This window comes from Arvicanthis niloticus, chromosome 1 (assembly GCF_011762505.2).
Source record: "Arvicanthis niloticus isolate mArvNil1 chromosome 1, mArvNil1.pat.X, whole genome shotgun sequence".
In the NCBI taxonomy this organism is placed as follows: domain Eukaryota; kingdom Metazoa; phylum Chordata; class Mammalia; order Rodentia; family Muridae; genus Arvicanthis; species Arvicanthis niloticus.
Genome location: NC_047658.1, coordinates 68,707,061 through 68,725,856, shown reverse-complemented (window position 1 = coordinate 68,725,856; position 18,796 = coordinate 68,707,061). Strand labels below are relative to the sequence as shown.

Here is an 18,796-nt window from a genome sequence, read left to right as displayed (position 1 = left end):
CTGATGAGACTTAGCCTCATGGGGCCTGGGCAGGGTAGCTTTTAGTGGAGGAGCTAAGAAGAAATTGGATTTCTGCATCAATAGGGAAGGCAGAGTGGGGACAGGGCAGCCCAGGGAATTGGTCATTCAATGTTTGCCAATTGATTAGAACCTGCAGGTGGCAAAGGGCACAGTACCAGGGAGAGAGCAGCAGGAATGTCCCCAGACTTGAACCATCCAGTGAGCACCCCGGCAGCCTGCCCAGCATATACTCCACATAGCCCCACTTCTTCCTGTATGGCAGGCCCATCCTTGGAGCCCTGTATTACTATCTACCCAATGCTCCCAGAGACCCAACTTCTCTGTTGTTTTTCTAGGCCCTTCCAAGGTTCTTTTTCCCCCTGACTCTATTAAGGGATGGCTACTGGCAAGAACAAGGGGTCTACGGCATATCAGAAAAGGGGCAAGATCATCCTGCTTATCTACCCCCTCCACACATACTCAAGAGCTGCAGCTCTCAACCTGTGGGTCACACATCAAATATCCTGTGTATCAGATGTTTACATTACAATGTATAACAATAGCAAAATTACAGTTAGGAAGTAGCAATGAAAATAATTTTATGATGGGGGGGTCACCATACATGAGGAACTATATTAAAGGGTCACAGCATTAGGAAGGTTGAGAACTACTGTCCAAGAGAAAGAGTATTTCATTACTCACATTCAGAATGGTCCACACATCATCATCACCATCATCACCATCATCATCATCAACAACAACATAATAACAATAATAATAAGTGAATTCTTTTAAATATGACTGCTCTTTAATTCTTCTCATCCAGTGTGCGCCATATTGTCTGCTCCCCACAAGCCTTTGGTAGATAACTAGCTGGGGCTCCCCTTCAGGCCCTGGTCCCTTTCTCTACCCCCATTTCTACCCCCTCATACCCTTGCACACACTTGCTCTAGGACTCCTGGGTTTATTTCCCAAATCCAAGTGTCCAAGCCCCTCCCTAGAGCCCTCATGGGATACTTGCCCTGTGTGGCTGACTGCAGTCACCTGTCCCATCCCTTGGTGCACCCTCATTGAAGAGAGCATGCACAAACACTGCCACCTGAAGGCAAACGTTGCCAACTCAGACCTGGCCATCCTTGAGGCCTCTGGTCTACAGTGCACAGACCTTCTGTGTAGGCCAGACTGACAGTTACCACTTAAGAGTGGCTTGCGTAGCCAGTGTCACAGACCCTGGCACACCTCAGCACATTCCTCCTTCCAAATCCCTTCTTTCTACAGCTCATGCCAACAACACAGAAGCCCTGTGAAATTCATGGGTGTGAGGCACACAGCAAGGGGTTTACCACCCTGTTTGCTGGAGCTAGAAGCTGAGGTCTGGAAGCCATCAATGAGGAGCTGAGGTACCTGCAGGAACTAGATCCTAGATCTTTCTTCTTCTGGGGCCTGTGCATTTTCCCTCAGAGGGCCTGGCTCACAGCAGTCTTCAGTACAAGGCTCTTCTTGGTATTATTCATTTATACTTCATAACAACAAAATCTGTTAGCATTTTAACAGACCCTGACAGGGTGTGTGTGTGTGTGTGTGTGTGTGTGTGTGTGTGTGTGTGTGTATGTGTGTGTGTATGTCCGGTCTGTCTGCATATGTGTGTATCACATGTGTGTCATGCCCATGAAGGCCGTGAGAGGGATTCAGATCCTCTGGAACTAGAGTTGCAGATGGTAGGTTCTGGGAATCTAACCCAGATCCTTTGGAAGGGCAATGAATGTTAACTGCTGAGCTAGCTCTCCAGGCCCCCAGACAGGCTTTTAGAGGAATTTTTTGCCTGCTTCTTTTATTTTATGTTTTCCCTTTTCTTTTTGATGATATTGGGGCTGCAACTCAGGGTTTAGTCATATAAAGTAAGCATTCGGGGTACCACTGAGCCTAGTCTTACTTTTTCTTAGAGATAGTCTACTGAGACCATTTGTAATGTTCTCTCTTTTTTATTACTCTATCTATCTATCTATCTATCTATCTATCTATCTATCTATCTATCTATCTTTAACAAAGTCACTTGTAGTTCAGGTTGACTTGGAACTGGTTACATAGCTGAGGATGACTTTGAACTCATGCCTCCACCACTGGAGTGTTTAGGGACACAGGTGTGTTACAACCACACTGTTTTTGTTTTTAAAACAGTACTGAGAATTGAACTAGGCAAGTACTCTACTCCCTGATACACTCCTAGCCCATCGCTACACCGCAGGATATTTTCTTGGCTCATTATGGTTTAACTCTCTGGGTGTTGGGCTTGTCATCTATTTATTGTTTGTAATGATATTAACCAAGAAATATATGGACACGGCATTTTGCACCGTGGCCAGCAGTAGGCAGTAGAATGCTTATCTATTTAAGTGGAAGCACCCCTTCCCCACTCAGGTTATTTCTATTCTGCAGTGCCCGCTTCATCTACAAGCTCTTTCCTGTATCCAGCATCTCAAGTTACCTGGGGAGGCTCTGATTCAGCAGATTGCACAGTGTCGAAGTAAATAACCTGTCTGTCCTGTCCTCACTGCTATCCTTGAACAACACAGGGGTAAGAGAAAACCAGGGCAGCCTTCTGGTTCAGCACCATAGTTAGGCAGCTGTCCTGGCCAGGCTGTCACTAGGGAAACTAAGAGTGAGAAGAGAGAGCCAGGCAAGGCCAGGAGACATGCAAAATCCAAACATGGCACGAACACCCCTCCAGTGCTGGGTGGTGGTCAGGGGGAAAGTAAAAGCTGGACTTAGAAGAGACCCAGCAGGAAGTCTGTTAGATGTAGCCTCTCAGATCTTTGGGTGACCAGGTACCATCCTACAGAAGTTTAGGCAATGAGGCCCTACTTAGCTGCCGCTCTAACCCACTGACAGGGCATTGGCGCCCCCTGCTGACATAAAGTCACACACAAGAGCAGTCTTTGAGCCTGGGCTGGGACCTGTGTACCCTGGGTGCCTGCAGCCTGGGTTCTAAGCCTACTAAGCACTCTCCGCCATTTTCCTTAATACAGGCCTAACCTCATATTGATCTGCCGGCAAACATCTTACCATAGTAGTTAAATCTCTGCAACTACTCATTAACTACTCTTTAACTACTTTAAATCTCATGAACGTTAGAACTAAGATTAGAAAGGAAGGCCAGTAAGATGACCCAGCTCCAAGCCTGACACTCATATAGGATCATTCTCCAGGGCCCTCACATTGGAGGGAACCAACTTCCACATGTGTGCTGCGGAATGCACGTGTCCATACACACACACACACACACACACACACACACGCACGCACACACACACGTGCACACCTACATAAATGCAATTAAAACTTTTAAACATTAGAAAAGAGGGCTGGAGAGGTGGCTCAGTTGTTAAGGGCACTTGCTGCTTTTCCAGAGAATCCAAGTTCAGTTCCCAGCACCCACATGGTGGCTCATGACTGTCTGTAACTCCAGTTCTAGGGCATCTGAAACCTCTTCTGACTTCAGCAGACTACTGCACACACGTGGTACACACACACACACACACACACACACACACACACTCAAAATACATATTTAAAGGGATTAGAAATGAGTTAAATAAACCTAAAACATGCCTTTTTCCCCTTTCTCTCTTTTTTTATTAGCTTTGGAAAAAGTCTGTGTGAGTCAAAAGTTCAAAGTAGTTTGGAGAATTAGATTATCCAAATTAGTGTTGTGATTTTTTAAAAAAAATATAAAACATGTAATGAAATTAGTTTATAAATTAATTCATTTATTCTTATGTCCATTTTACAAATACAATCAGGATATGAACAAATAATTTAAAAAATTCTTCTGGGGAATCGAGGTTGTCATTTGGTTGGCAGCCTGCTTGCCTAGCATGTACCAAGCCTGGGCTCTATCCCAGCATTACATGAACTAGACATAGAGGCTCAGGTCCATAACCCCAGCACTTATCTGGTGAAGGCAGAGGCAGCAGGCGGATCATGAGTTTAAGGTTATCCTGGACTAATTAAAAGTTGGAAGCTAGCCGGTCAGTGGTGGCGCACGCCTTTAATTCCAGTACTTGGGAGGCAGAGGCAAACGGATTTCTGAGTTCGAAGCCAGCCTGGTCTACAGAGTGAGTTCCAGGACAGCCAGGGCTACACAGAGAAACCCTGTCTCGAAAAACAAACAAACAAACAAAACAAAAAGTTGGAAGCTAGCCTGGGCTATATGAAATCTTACATCAAAACACAAAATCAACACCACCTTCTGATTTTAGATGCTTCTAAGGGAAACCCAAGCAAGCATCCCTAATATCTTATCAGAGTAAAAGTGGCTCTGGGGAGTGAGTCATCCAGGCAGGCTAGGGAAAGATTAGCAACACAGGGTCTTGCCAGTAAACCCTCAACACTTCTGGTGAGTGGCACACAAGAATAAGCAAATATTCTGGGTGTAAACATACACCTTTATTCCTGGCACTTGGGAGGCAGAGGCAGATCTCTGTAAGTTTGAGGTCAGTTTGGTTGAGTTCCAGGACAATCAGAGCTACACAGGAAGACCCCCCACCTCAAATAATTAGAAATAAAAACAAGCAACTATACATGTTTAAAGGTTACAAAATGGCTGCCACTCCTGATGTCTGATGTCAGTGAAGCAGAGGTAAGTATGTCCCAGTGTGTCTCAGGCCTCTGTGGAAGAGAAGTGCCTGGCCCTGTCCTGAGCAGCAGCACACTGTGTCTAAGCCAGCCATTTGCCTGTTAAATGAGACATGTCTTTTAAAATTAAAGAACCTCGGGTGGTTTTACAAAGTTGGTAAACACTGATGGAACATTTATAACCCACCAAGCTGCGGGATTCTTGTCTTTACATTATTTATGATTTGGTTTGAATAATTCAGAAGGGTTGAGACATAAATCTTCCTTAAATGGAGACTGCTATGTTTATCTGGATATTTGGTTTTCTTACTTTTATAAATTAGGCACTGATTTTGAAAATCAGGTGTCATTTTGACAGTGTTTCCCATGGGCAGAACCACCCTCATGGTTATCGTGAGCCCTCACTATCCCTAGGCAGTCAGAGTGTGGCTCCGATGTCTCTGCCAGCCTTCCTCTGTGGAATGTGCCCACTGCCTCTAGGGCAGCTGGAGTTACACTCACAGTGCTGTATACAAGGGACAAAGGGCCCCTCCAGTGGGGGCTGGGGAGGTGACAGGCTAGCAAAGTGACTGGGTTCAGTCCCTCTGGGACACATGGCGGCTCTTTGTCTTGGGTATGTAGTCTGTACAACTGGATCTGCTACCCTGAGCCAGCTTCAGACCCTCCGTGATATGGTCCTTCTACCTCCCGGCCTCGGGGCCCCACATCGCAAACCTCTGGAAGTGAGACAGACAGGTTGGCCTGATCTTCCTTTCTGTGTTGCTTATTGCCTGAGAGGTCTTGGACAATTACTGAACCACATGGGCCTTGGTTTCCTCACCTGTAAAATGGGGATACCGGTTATTAGGGACTGTTACGGCAGAGAAACCGAGGATCGCTATTGGGAATTGAACTATATTTATCAAGTGCTTGGGTATATGACTCAGGCACACCCAGCCCCAGGGTAACTGTAGTAATGGTGTAGCTTTTTCAACTCCCATGGACCCTGCAGAAAGGTGGGCCTTCCTGTGACCTTTGTCCTTGTCCTCCCTGATTGTGTAATGCTGGTTAGAGCCTCCTGGTGCTGCCTCCGTCTGTGGTTTCTGCTTCCTGGTCCAACCTCCCCACATTCTCTTCCCTGCCTGTCCCTGAAGACTTGGCTGGGTGGACTAAACTTCCTCACAAGTTATTTGCTCACATCTCTTACGCACACCCCTGTCTGACTCTCTCTCCTCACACTTACATTCTCTCATTAGACTCTCAGTGCCTGACAGTGGGACCATGTGCCTTGTCTGAAGAAGATCCAATACCCAGCACAGTATTCAGAATGAAGAGGGAGGGCCAAGTAAAAAGATTTACAGATACTGGTCCCAATACCTGGCTCACTCCGAGTTCACCAACCTTGGTGTCAATCAACCTTGGTGTCTCTCCCCCTCACCCCCCATTAGATGCCTCCTTCTTTTCATTGGGTCCCATGATCCCAACTCCTCTCACTCTACACCCCTCCCAGCTGCTGCCAGAGCACTGTCCCAAACACTAACATAGTCCCTCTCTGTCTTGTCCTCCAGTGTATGCTCCATACAGAGATAAGAATCTTCAGGAAAGCAGACCCGATCCCACCCCTTCCCTACTTCAATCCTCCAGGGACTTCTCTCTGCACTGGGGACAGAGAGCAGGATCTGCCAGGATGCAGGACAGCAGTCTACTCTTCTCTCCTACACAGGTGCCCCTCTCCTTTGAGTTTTCTAGCTTTTGCACTGGCTAAGTCTTCCAATGCCCACCCCACCCTGTCTCCCCAAATGTTCCCTTAGCTCTTCACCTGAATAAAGCCTACCCATCCTGAGGGCATTTCTCAGCTCACTTTGGCCGCCCTGGAAAACCTTCCCTGCCCTTAGTCATGGCCACAGGGGAACGGCCAGCTCTGTCTCTTTTCTTAGTCAATTACTTGCATACTCTTTTGGGTATTTTTCCCATGCTATCTGGATGTGTTCAGAGGGTGGAGACCAGGCTATTTAGTCACAACTGTATCCTCTGAACCTTAAACAAGATCTCACTCAGGGACTGGGTCAAACTATAAGGCTGAATGTTTGTCCAGTGAATGGGTGAACACGAATCTTTTCTGTGCTAGACTCTCCTATTTTAAATTAGCATTTCAAGAATGCATAAGACGCCGAGCCTCAGACACTTCACCCACAGCATCTTGTTTCCATGGAGACAGACAGTCAGAGCCTCCAGAGCACAGTGACACTGGATCCATTCTCCCAGAATCTGGATGTGAACATGGGTGTGGTGGTGTGTGCCTGTAATCCCAGCACTTGGGAAGCTGAGGCAGGAGGGTTTGTTGTGAGTTCTAAGCTATCTGAGGATACATACTAAGTTCAAGGCCAGCTTGGACCACATGGTAAACTCTTGCCTTAAAAACAAAACCCAACAAAAACCAAATAACAAAATAACTATCTCTCTCCCTCTTCCTCTCTGTCACACACACACACACACACACACACACACACACACACACACCCCAAAACCAGGCAAATAGAAAAACAAAACCAAAAAAATCAAACCAAAACCCAACCCAGAATCTAGAAGTCAGACTACTGAGTCCTGGCCTGGACTAGCTGCAAAAGGAACTGCACCTTTGTCCCCCACCCTCACCCTTGACCCCTCAAACCTAATCTTTTTTCCTAGATTTCCCTCAGTATACCAGAGATAGGGTAATGTGCTCAACTGCAGAGTCCTGCCCAGGAAAAGCCCAGAAGGAGAAAAAGAGCCTCATTAACTGAGCAAAAGCTGTGTGTGGCTGCGTCATCCTGATACTGCTTCATGTAATGTAAGAAACAAACTCACAGAGAGAAAAGTGTAAGGGCTGGCTCAATACGGGAAGAGCTGAGCTCAGGACGCATGGACACGCCATTCTCTAAGCTGTGGTCTCCTAATCTATAAAAGGGGATTGGCTGGTAGACTGCTCAGCGTGACTCCCGCAACACAGGTCATGTTTAGTGAATGACAGCCCCAAAGAGAGACTCCCTTGTCTGGTGAGGGTGGGCAAGTAGTTTCCATCATGGACAGCAAGCTGGGGTCAGAAATATGATCCTTCCAGCACCTTGGTGAGTGGGTGGCCTTGGATATACAGTTGGAGCAAAGGGCTTGAAGACCAGGGACCAGGCCAACCACGTCAACAGCACCCAGCAGCTGATGGACAGCAGACAGACAGACGGACATCATAGCTTTGACCCTTCACTGCCTGCCTACCTCCAAGGTCCCTACACGCATGTGTTTCCTGGGTACAATAGTTCCTAAGTTAGAGATGGGAAATACAGCACCTGAGAGGCATTGCCAGGGAAACTGTCTTTGGAAGGCTCACTATTCTTTGAAAGATCCATGGAGATGAGGAGGGCTCTCCTATTCTCTCTCTCTCTCTCTCTCTCTCTCTCTCTCTCTCTCTCTCTCTCTCTCTCTCTCTCTCTGCCAGGACATGGTGGGAGCCTCTGCTTGGGTAATCACCATGTTGTCTGCCTTTCCCTTTAGACCGTGGGCTATGTTTTGTTCATCTTCGTTTCAGCGTATCTAGCAGACATAGAAGGACAATAACAGCTGGGTGTGGCTTCTTTGTTCTCTGATTTATTTTTCTCTTTTATCTACTCATTGGGCTAACTCTATGGTGTGTACACCTCTACTCAGCCCTGGGCCAGGCGCACAGAAGTGAGACCCAGGCAATGCCTAGAGCAGCCCCAGACACCCTAGTTAACACACTCAGAACACAACATTACCACCAGTGAGCAGGAGCCATGACAGCCCTGCCTGGCCTTAACCCTGTGTCTCTTCAGACAGATTCAAAGTTCTCTCTAGGGTCAAAGACATCACTTTTCTGGGACATCTTTCCTCTTTATCTCCATGAGAGTGTATCCCCACATAGCCAGACTACTGGTACCCGGGGCCATCAGGCCTCCTGGCCTCTGCTGGCATCTTTCTGGCCCTAGCTGCCTTTAGTGTTCTGGGGTGGGTACGTATTCCCATTGCACAGCCCACCTTGGAGTCTCAGTGGTTAGATCTGAACGGTGACTGGTGTTTGGCACTCTGTGGCCACCCTTCTGGGACCACCACACTGGCTGCCCCAAAAGAAAGAGCAGTCATGTCCTTGTCCCAGCCCCTCTGGGTAGCATATACCCCACAGCCAAGAACTCAGCAGCCCTCGCTGGCCAGGACCAGACTACTATCCCTTACAGGGCTCAGGCGGCTCCCACCACTCAGAACTGGCAGCTAAGCCCGATCTCCAAACAAAACACAACTTCTTAGCTCTGCACGCACCCCTACCAACTGGCCTTCCTGCTCTCCTTGCCTGCCTGGCTAGGAGACCCTCCTCAGGAATGAAGACTCAGTTCTCGGGCCAGTGAGACCATCTCTGACTCCCACTCTGTGTCCTCCATGTCTGCTGCTCCCATCAGGTGATAACTAGGCTGTATCTGTCTCTAAGGACATGGACGATGCTGGCTGCTTCCCTCCCTTCCCTCTTTCCTTCCCCTAACATTTCACACATGCCTACTGAGTGTGTGGCCACTGAATATAGTTGAGACACAGGGAGCTGTGGCATGGGCTGGCACACAATAGGGGCTGGCATCCTAACCGGGAAGCTGGAAAGTAACTTGCGCTACATCAAATTCTAATAACATGCATTTTCCTAGCTTTGTTTGATGCAGGATCTCTGGTCCTCTTCAACAGGGGTTTCTAAGTTTAAGAGAACCTGTGATAGGATACAGTTTTTTTGTTTTCAATTGTACAGGCCCTGCAGCTTGGAATTGTTCTCACTTGAACTTTCTAGAAGACGAAAAGAGGCTCAGAGGGGAAATATGAGTTGCCCAGATTGCGCAGACAGTACAAGCAATGCACAACTCCATGGAGGAGCTTGATTCTCTCTGCAAACACCGACAACCAAATACATCTGCTCAGAACCAAGCTTGGCTTGCACTGCAGCTGACTAGTCCTGGCTGTCTTCCATGACTTCTGCAGGACTCAGGCTCTGAGGCCTCAACTGCACCTCCTGAGAAATGCATCTTTTAGAACAGATCCCTAGGCAGTGCTGGCTCAGTGCCCTTCTCCTTAGCCCTTCCTGAATTTACCATGCCAGACTGTGCCATCCCCAAGTTTACCGCCAGCATGCAACACACCCTAACAGAGAAAACAGTTCCAGGAAGCAGCAGTTTTCTGGCTCAAGGGCTAGCCTACCTGAACACAGTAGCAGAAGGGGCACCAGCCAGGCAGAATCCACCCATGGTGGCTCAACACGTGGACAAGAAGCTGGAATCACAGGTAGGGAGGGGGAGGCTGCATCCACAAGGCTTACCCTCAGGTGAGTGTGCCCCACCCCCAATTTGCCTAGGAATCCTGGGCCTCTGGTGAAAGGTTACTGTAGTCCTTGAGAAGGGGGCGGGGAAGGCTGCTTACAATAGGGTGCAGGTGTTCTGGGATAGTAGGAATCCTAGCTGCATCCAGGGGCTGGACCAAGAATGATCTGTAGCGTCAACCATTGGCTTCAAATCCAGGCTCACACTCACAGGCTGTCTGATTTTTGTGACTTAATCACTGAGTTTCGATTTCTTTATCTGTAAAGAGCCTTATTGTGAGACCAAGTCAGGTAAAAGCAAAATCAAAAAAAGCAGTGCTTACTCCCTTCCAGTGGGCTGTGCCAGCTCTGCAACTTACAAAAACCAGCCTCCAGGGCCAGGTTCCTGGTTCCCAGATTCCTCTAAGACTTGGAAACTCCCTATTTCCACGTGGGCATGGGCTTCTGAAGTCAGCGAAGTGGCTAAGTGGCCCTATAAATGTATTTACTTATTTATTTTAAAAAAAAAAATCATTAAATTTATTTTGTAGATTTGACCTTCTAAGAATGAAACGAATCCCCAGTTGTACATGTAAGGAGTATTATCAAAAGCATCTTCGCTTGTTTTAACTCCAAGAAGGCAAAGTCAAGGGTAGAATCGATTTTCTGAATGGGTAGCCAAGAACCTGATAATACTGCTATTGACTCTTTTAAAAATATAGTGCACTGGGCTGAGGTTGCCAGACAGAAATGGCTCAGCTCGTATCTAACTCTGTGCTCCTGGGAACTTGCAAATTGATCTTTTTGTGCCCCCCCCCCCCCCAAAGCAAAGGGTAGTATCTTCAGCAATTAATCAAGATCTGTTCTGGGTGTCCAGAGAGATTCCGTGTAAAAAGACGTGTAATTGCAAGACTGGAATCTGCGCAGGTGATTTATAGAGGCACTCAGAGAGGAGGGGGGGCATGAAGGGCTGGAGCAGGGTGGGCTAGGGAAGCCATCTCTAGATAGACAGTCTGGATCTCAGTCCTGCTGTAGAGAAAGTGGCTTCTCCTCCAGTGGCTGCAGCTGCCACACTGTGACTCAAGGAGGCAAGGGGGAGGAGATGGAAGAAAAGTGGTCTGCAGTAAAGCATCAGGAATTAAACTATTGCCAAAGGTGGTCCACCTTCCATCCACCTGCATCAGTCTCTCACAGTAGAACAGGGTCCCGTGACAGGTGTCCTTGCTGTCAGCACTCTTCCCAGCTGCCACCTGCAAGCTCCAGCACCAAACAGATTCTAAGAACACACTATTCCTGACTGGTCCAATTTGCATTTCCTGAATTTGGACACCACATCAGTTCAGAGGATGATACAATCTAGTATTATAACAATAACTTGGAGGCTTTTAGAAAGTCTGAGACTCGGTCAAGGTCACACAAGGTCACACAGCTAGCAAACAGCACAGTTTGGATTAGAAAACAGGGCTGCTACTGGCTTAAGTTCAGAGCGGGTGGTAGAAGGAGACACCTTTTTGCCATGTCAGAGATGAGAGGGCTCTGCTCTGAGCGGGGAATGAGATGAGGCCACCTTTTAGGATTACTCTGAACTGGGCAGAGGTGGCACACACCTTTAATCCCAGCAGAGGCAGAGGCAGGTGGATCTCTGAGTCCGAGGCCACCCTCATCTACAAAGCTAGTTTTAGGACAGCCAGTACTACACAGAGAAACCTTGTCTCAAAAAACCACACCAACACAAACAAAACAAAAGATTACTTTGTATCTGGGAGCTTGTGATTTTCTGAATTTAAGACGGCCTAGAAGAGGTAGGAACTACATCCAGTGCAAAGGGATGCTGACCCAAACAGGCTGGCCGTCATAAAGGCAGTTGACCTCTGCTTTGTTGTTGCCATGCCACATATGCCACAACTACTCCTTTCTTATGAGCAGAGGAAGTTACCAGGCAGAGTAAAGAAGCCTTGTGGAGGCACCATGGTGAACATGGGCACACAGTGCTTATGGTCACTCACCCATTCACGCATTCAGGAGTCACTCAACACTTCAGAAGACATTCTCTGTGGTAGACATTGAGCCAGGAAGTAGATGACAGAAGGAGCTGACCCTTCCCCTGGAGGAGCATGATCCAGTTTTGGGCGGGGGGAGGGGACACACATGTGAGCTGATGACACAGGACATGGGATGAGTTTCACGATGAAGACACACACAGGGAGCATCTTACCCAGCCTGGAAGGTGCAGGCAAGGCTTCCTGGAGCAGTCCCCTGAGCCGAGTCTTGAAGGATGAGTTAGCCAGGTGAGAAGCAGGAGAAGGGCATTCTGGGTAGGAGGGACAGCGTGGGGAAGGCATGGAGGTGAGAAGCAGCGTGGTGACTGAGAATAAGCTTCTGCAGGCCGTGGGAACCGGAGCCGATGGTTTCAAGCAGGGGATGACATGGTCAGGCTTGCAAGGCACCTTTAAGAGCCCTCCAGCAGCGTCAGCCCATAGCAGTAGCAATAATTTACTTTTCTATGCACTTGAAATTTAGTTGGCCCCAGGTAGCATGCCTGAGACTCTCCTTTGAGACAGCTGAGTATGATCCCTAGTGGGCAAGTGGCCAAGAGCCACTCACATGAGGACAGAGACAGACATTTCAGCTCAACTCCAGTGTTGGGAATAAAAAGCACCAAGGAGCGGCCTCCAGTCTGCAGCCGCAGGGATCAGATCCCTGTTTTATCATGGTTTCTCCAATACCAACTGTGTTGCTTAGAAACGGAGCATCCTCTGGATTCCATCACACAGTTGGTGACAGAAGACTTGGTCCAATTCTAATTTCCTCCCAGTTTGCACTGGATCCTAGTATCTAAAGAAAGTGCCGGGCAAACTCGCTGGAGGGCTTGCGATGGCCAGGCCACAGTGTCATTTTGTGGGCTTTGGATGTGATTTTCCTTAAGGGTCCCACTTGTTTGGAACCTCATTCATTCCAGCCAGCCCTAAGCTTCCTGTCTTTCAAGCTGGGCCAAGCTAGCCAGCGTCTTCCCCTTGGAGCTATCCTTCCTCATCTGATACCTGGGCAACTACCTGCCCCACTGCACTCATAGACAGACTGCCTTGTAAGCAATTAAAGTATAAATTGTTCGGACATTATTCAGTCCATGGACTCCAAAGAATCCAATAGCTGAAATTCTTTCAAGGCGGCTGTCTTTGAACTGTTCGACTAATTCAGCCTCTTGTATAACTGGTTCTCAGCTGCATTTCTATAGATGAGGAAGTCATCCCCAGTACTACACTGTACTGAAACAATCTGCCTAGTGTCCGTGTCTCTTGCACTCTGGTGTTACCTCCCCATTCTTACTGTCCCTCCTTCTAGAGAAGGGTTCCAAGACTTGAATAGGCCAGTGAAGACCCAACTTCAACTGCCAACTCCACAGTGTCTGAGGGCACATTCCATCTCAGCCAAACTCCCTGAGAAAACGCCTGAGGCATTTCATCTTGCTCTCCTGATGCTGCATGTACTGTAGAATGACCTAAACATTTGGGGTTACTGTGAGCCCTGTAGGTTCTGGGGTAAAAATCTGGTACCTATCAAACTGTGATGTGTGGTCCAGGAAAGGGCATTTCTGTCACCATGGCCTCAGTGGTTCCAGTCATGGCCCAGGCTGTACTGGGACAGGGTTTAGGGAGCAGTGGCCTGCTTTAACTGCTTGATGGCCTACGGGGTGCATCCTGAAACTTTGATACCTGAGATGTGAGCACTTCAGCATTTGAGCAGTCCGTGGCCCTGGAAACTACCACAGGGGTCCACAGTCTTTGTGAGTTGTCGTTGACCCTGGGTGGAATTGCACCAAAAATATATAACTCTGAAGCAAGAATCGAAACTCACTTCTAACTAGTTTAGCAATAATGCCCTGTTCTAAAGCCACGGGCCTTGTTTAGTTGTTGGTTGTCTTAGGAACGTGGTATGAGTAAAGACTCCTGTGCTGACGCTCTCAGCTGTGCTGGGAGCCACAGCTGTGCGGGCTTGAGCTGGGTCACCTAGGTGATACAGGTGAAGCAGGCCAGGTTGACCCGCTCCCCGACCTCCTCCCTTGGACAGTTCTTGCCCTGGGTCTGGTTCTGGGAGCATCTCTTCTTCTCTTCCTCTCTGGGCTTACTCTTGGTGTTCTGATGTTCTGAAGTGTACTTTCCTTCTTTTCTCTCTTTTGCTTCTATCTGCACCTCCAATCTCTCCTGTCTCCCAAGCCTAATTAATCTCTCTCCCTTAACTGAGGGGAAGAGAAACTGATGAATACCTATCGATAATCTTTAGTTGTTGAGCATTTTTTCTGTATCCTGTCTTATAAAAAAGTAACAGGTGAGTGCAAATGTCTTCCATTCATCTGGAAAATAAATATATAGTAATTTCAAAATATTAATCCCCTAGATTGATTTTTAACACTGCATTTACAAATGCAGGGGTAGGGCCAGCAATGGATGGATCTCGGGTAGAACAGGAGAGGACCTGTGGCTGTGGCATGGAGAAGCAAGAAGCATGAAGGCAGACATGCAGGACACGGGTGCAACCTGGGTACGTGGAATGGAGCCCCAGTTAGTAGCCACCCACAATGGAACATTAGGGCTTCCCGCCACGGAACTCTGTACTCTCCTGCCCTTGCCACCCCCACCCTCAGTGGACTACCCCCAGAACCTAAGCTTGTTGGGCTCATGGTCCATCCACACCTTTGCTTGGGCACATCCCTCTGTTTGGCATGCCTTGGGTAGGTTCCATTCTGTTCACCCGATCAACACCTACCCATCTGCTGAGTCCTTTCTCATCCATGGAACCAGCTAGAACAGACTCCTCCTCCATGCCCACTGTGATCAGAGGTATGGTCTCAGTCTCCTGGCTCCCCTAGTGCCTAGCACAGAGCCTGGCATACAACAGTATCCAATAGACACATGTTGGAGAAATGACGAGATCAAAGTCTTTGTCTCCTGCTTTACTAGAAGGACAACAGAGTGAGCTGTGGTGGTTCTCGTCCTGAGGTTCTCCACCGACCCCACCCCTTCCCATCCCCAAATCTATTCCCCTGCCTTGACACCAGCCCCACACGCCCAGAACACTTGTATCATGCCGCCCTTCTTAATGCCCTCAGACAGGCAGCTTTTTCTTATTCCCCACCCCCATGGGAAAAGCCGTTCTCCGTTGAGCTTCCAAGCTCCCTGACTCCCTGGGTCCTTGTCTGAACCATTCTTGTGACCATTTTTTCATTCCCATGTCAGGCACATGCACGACACACAGAGCCAACCCCTGGGTTCAGCCTGTAACATGACCGGGGGTTAAATGAGCAAGTTGAGACGCCTCTACCATCCCTGCAAGAAAGGAGGCCAGGGACAACGCTGCTGCTGGCCACAGGAGAGTTAGGCGACAGCTTCTCACTGCAATGAGGCAGTGAGTAGCTCAGGCAGTCGCTGTTCCAGGGACACGGCATGAAAATATGACACTACCTTGTTGGCCAGGGCGTCTCCAGGTCCATCTTCGCCTTTCCCAACATTTAGCTCTGACTGCTTGCACTTAGTCCCTGAGAGGCAATCTAAAAGAGGCAAGCTGCATTATGGAGACCCCAGGGGAGCCTGCAGGGAACCGCTCATCTTGTCCAGAGAGGCTCAGATGCCAAAAGCTGTTGCCTTTACACTACTCAGGCTGGGCCTCACCAAGGAAATACGATCAAGAAAATGCTGTTCGTCTTTAGCATTTATTTATAACTGTGGGGGGGGGGGGCCCGTTGGTTTGCTTTCCGAGCAAGCACAGACCACGAGACGTCACAATCAATTGGCTATACATGAATTGTTCTTTGTCATTCTTTTACTAACATCAGGAATGAAATAGCACCAAGAGAGGGGAGCACTACATGATACATAGACAATCTGTGGTATGCAACAAAACCCGGGCCACAAAATCCTAATTAGACACTTCCTCTCTGCCTTAGCGTGATACAACTTCACCTGCTGTCTGGGAGCTGGGGCAGAGAACAGAAAGCCGGGCATAGCTTCTGAGAGTTTTGCAGGCAGGCCAAGTTAAAAAAAAAAAAAAAAAAAGTCTCCATTTCAGCTCTCTTGCCCCAGGGGTGAACAGAGAACAGAAGGGAAATGTACAGAATGAGGAGCAGGCTTGGTCACCTTCAGAGAGGTGACACCAAACACTGCTTGAGGAGCCACGGCAGTTCTGTCCAGTAAACTCGAGAGACAGAACAAGACTGGCAGAGTTTTGTTTGTAAACAGTAGGAATCAATGGACGTTTCTTATCAGTGGAGTGAAACATTCAAGAGCAAATGGAGTTCGTTAGGTGGATGTGTGAAAAAGAGGGGGACCCTGAAAGCCTGAAAAGAACATTATTCAGGTCACCTAAAGCCTCAGACAGGGCAGGGTAAGGAATTCAGCCCCCAAGGCTCTGGGGGCCCTTGTGTTAAGCTATGGCAAACTACAGTGCGCACAACACCAACTCAACTCAGTCACAGCACATGTGGGGTAGTCATGCACCTCTGTCTGGATGTGTTGCTATAGAGACCTGTCTGCTCACCAAGGCTGGCACAAGGTATGCAGAACATGAACACCAAATGAAGGATCCCTGTGGACTGTAAACTCTGACTTACTTGATCTACAAAACATACTGTTATTCTACAGGGAAATCAAAGTGTAGCTAACAGCAGATCTGACTGATGCCAGGGCTTGAGAACACACCCTGGCAGCTACACTTGGAGCACTTGATAGAGTTCTCTGGTAGACAGTAAGACTGGCTAACAGGTAGCCAGGACAGGCCTGTGAAACCTGTGAGTTGTGGTAACGAGACTCATCAATGTCTCCTCCCTTCTCCAGCCTGTCTCCTTCAGAGCCCATGCCCTGAGTCAGAAAAGATGGCATCAGGTTATACTGTAGACTTCGTTTCTAGTCTGCTCTGCTAAAAACAGCGGTTTCCTCGGCACTGGTGTGTTCATTTCCAAACACGTCTCAGGCAGGCCCACAAGGCGCAAATAAAGCCTTCTCTGTCTGCACAGAGAGAATGAATTGGCACTTGGGGGCTCCACCTTCCCAAACTTCAGGGACCTGAAGGGACCAAGGAGCCACCAGAACTGCCCTCTGAACCACTCACCACAGGAGAAAGCAAGCTGGGACACACCATCCCAGCTACTCAGAGACTGCGCAAATGAGAACTTCCAGAACAGGAGCAACATACATTTCACCAGGGCATTTCTGGTGGACAGTGTGGGTTCTCTCATAAGTAAGGAGGGCAGGTTTCTTTCATAACCATTCCCTAATTCCTACAACACAACTCTAGGGGGCTTTGGCCCCACACACGCAACGCTGCAACACGGAGTACATCGAGAGCCATTTCTAGGCATTGGAAGTCACAGATGCTTGCTAAGCTCTTGGCAGGACTCGCCACGCACTCGGGCCAGATGCTCAGCACACTGACCTCTCTGTGGAGCAGAGCAAGAGCTCGGGGCTGGAGGGGGCATTACCACCCTCGCCGTCACGTCTACACACTCCACCTGCACACCGCAGGAACAGAAAGTCACAATGAGCGTGCAATGTGCCATCTCACACCTGACTATTCTCTCGTAACCACATTAGCAGTATGCAAAGGGCAGAGAAAAGCGGGCTCCATTGCTCATGGCTCCTCCTACGCCATCTACAGCATCCCAAAATACTCACTGTTTGTCACTTCTGGCTGGCCTCAGCCAGTGGCCTATTACTTGATACACTCACTATTCAAAGCCCGATAGGCACAAAGCACAGGCACACACACCTAACAGAGGTCCTAGGAGAGGGTTTCTTCTAGTTAACAGACACAATTCCATTTCACTGACAGTAAGGCCAAGGTTGGTTTCTTGTTCTTTTGTCTTTAATATTTTCACAAGTTCTAATGGCTGAAGCCCAAGCTGAACTTGGGTAGCATGCAAGCTTCCAATGAACTTGGGAAGGAACATTTGCCTGAAGTCCAAAATGGAGTGATGCAAACTGTGGGAGGCTCAGGGGGGAAATACCCTGCAGCAGACACTTCCAAGTCCCACCAGGAGCTGGGCTAGGTAGTAACTAAGACCTGACCCAATCCAGACCCACAGGAAGGGCACAACCAGTGCACACTGCTTCCTGGTTTCCCAGGGGGGCCCTTGGCTAGGTGCCATGCCACTTGTAGTAAGTCAGTGGCCTCAGAAACCTGATTTCTCCCATAAGAAACCAACCACAGGGCTCCTGGGACACTTAGAACCAAGGCAGATGTGAAGTCTCTAATTAGTTTTGTGGCCTTTTTTTGTTTGTTGGTTTAAATATAGGGGGTGGGGGAGGGGAGAAAAGGAAAGTGCGGTGACATTTACTCTTTCGCCTCAGCCAGTTTATTGTTCATCTCTTTGCTTTGTTCCTTGTCGTCGGGTTTAGTAGCACTGGGGCCCTCTGTGGTCTTTTTCTTGGCAGCCTGGCCCGACACCACCTGCTTGTCTTTGGCCTTCCTCGGGGGCTTATGGCTCGTTGAGGTCTTTTTTGGTTTGGAACTCTGAACACTAGGCTTCTCTACCTGCATGGGGAGACAGACAGACAGAACACACATATAGAAACACAGAAGGGAGGGATCAGGAGAAGGAAGGGATTTAGAGAAAGACATTAAAGTATTAACAAAAGTCATGATAGTGGCTAGTGACGGAGCAGACAGGCAGAGCAAGGACAGGATCTCACAGTGTCTGGGCACCTGGCTTCTTTGGTCTGAATCCATAGGCAGCCTGTAGCAGCGCTCACCTGCCCTGTGCTTCCCACCCTGCTACTTCTCCCTGGGAGAAGGCCAGGTGGTTGGCAGGCTTAGACAATCTCCTCTCTGAGATGCTCAGTCATCCAGGTTCTGGACTAAAGAGGGCAGGTA

At 48.5% G+C, this 18,796-nt stretch overlaps 1 protein-coding gene across 2 annotated transcripts in view; it reads right to left on the bottom strand.

Moving 5' to 3' along the window:
* Nucleotides 1–18,796, bottom strand: part of Map6 (microtubule associated protein 6) — a 67,449-nt gene that overhangs the window by 1,236 nt on the left and 47,417 nt on the right. Inside the window, exon 3 of one of the 2 annotated variants that reach the window (XM_034507071.2) lies at nucleotides 18,261–18,457. The exons of the other annotated variant lie outside the window; for it this stretch is intronic. Coding sequence (XP_034362962.1) covers nucleotides 18,261–18,457 — 197 coding nt within the window. The remainder of the gene's footprint in view (nucleotides 1–18,260; nucleotides 18,458–18,796) is intronic. 2 annotated transcript variants of the gene reach the window in all.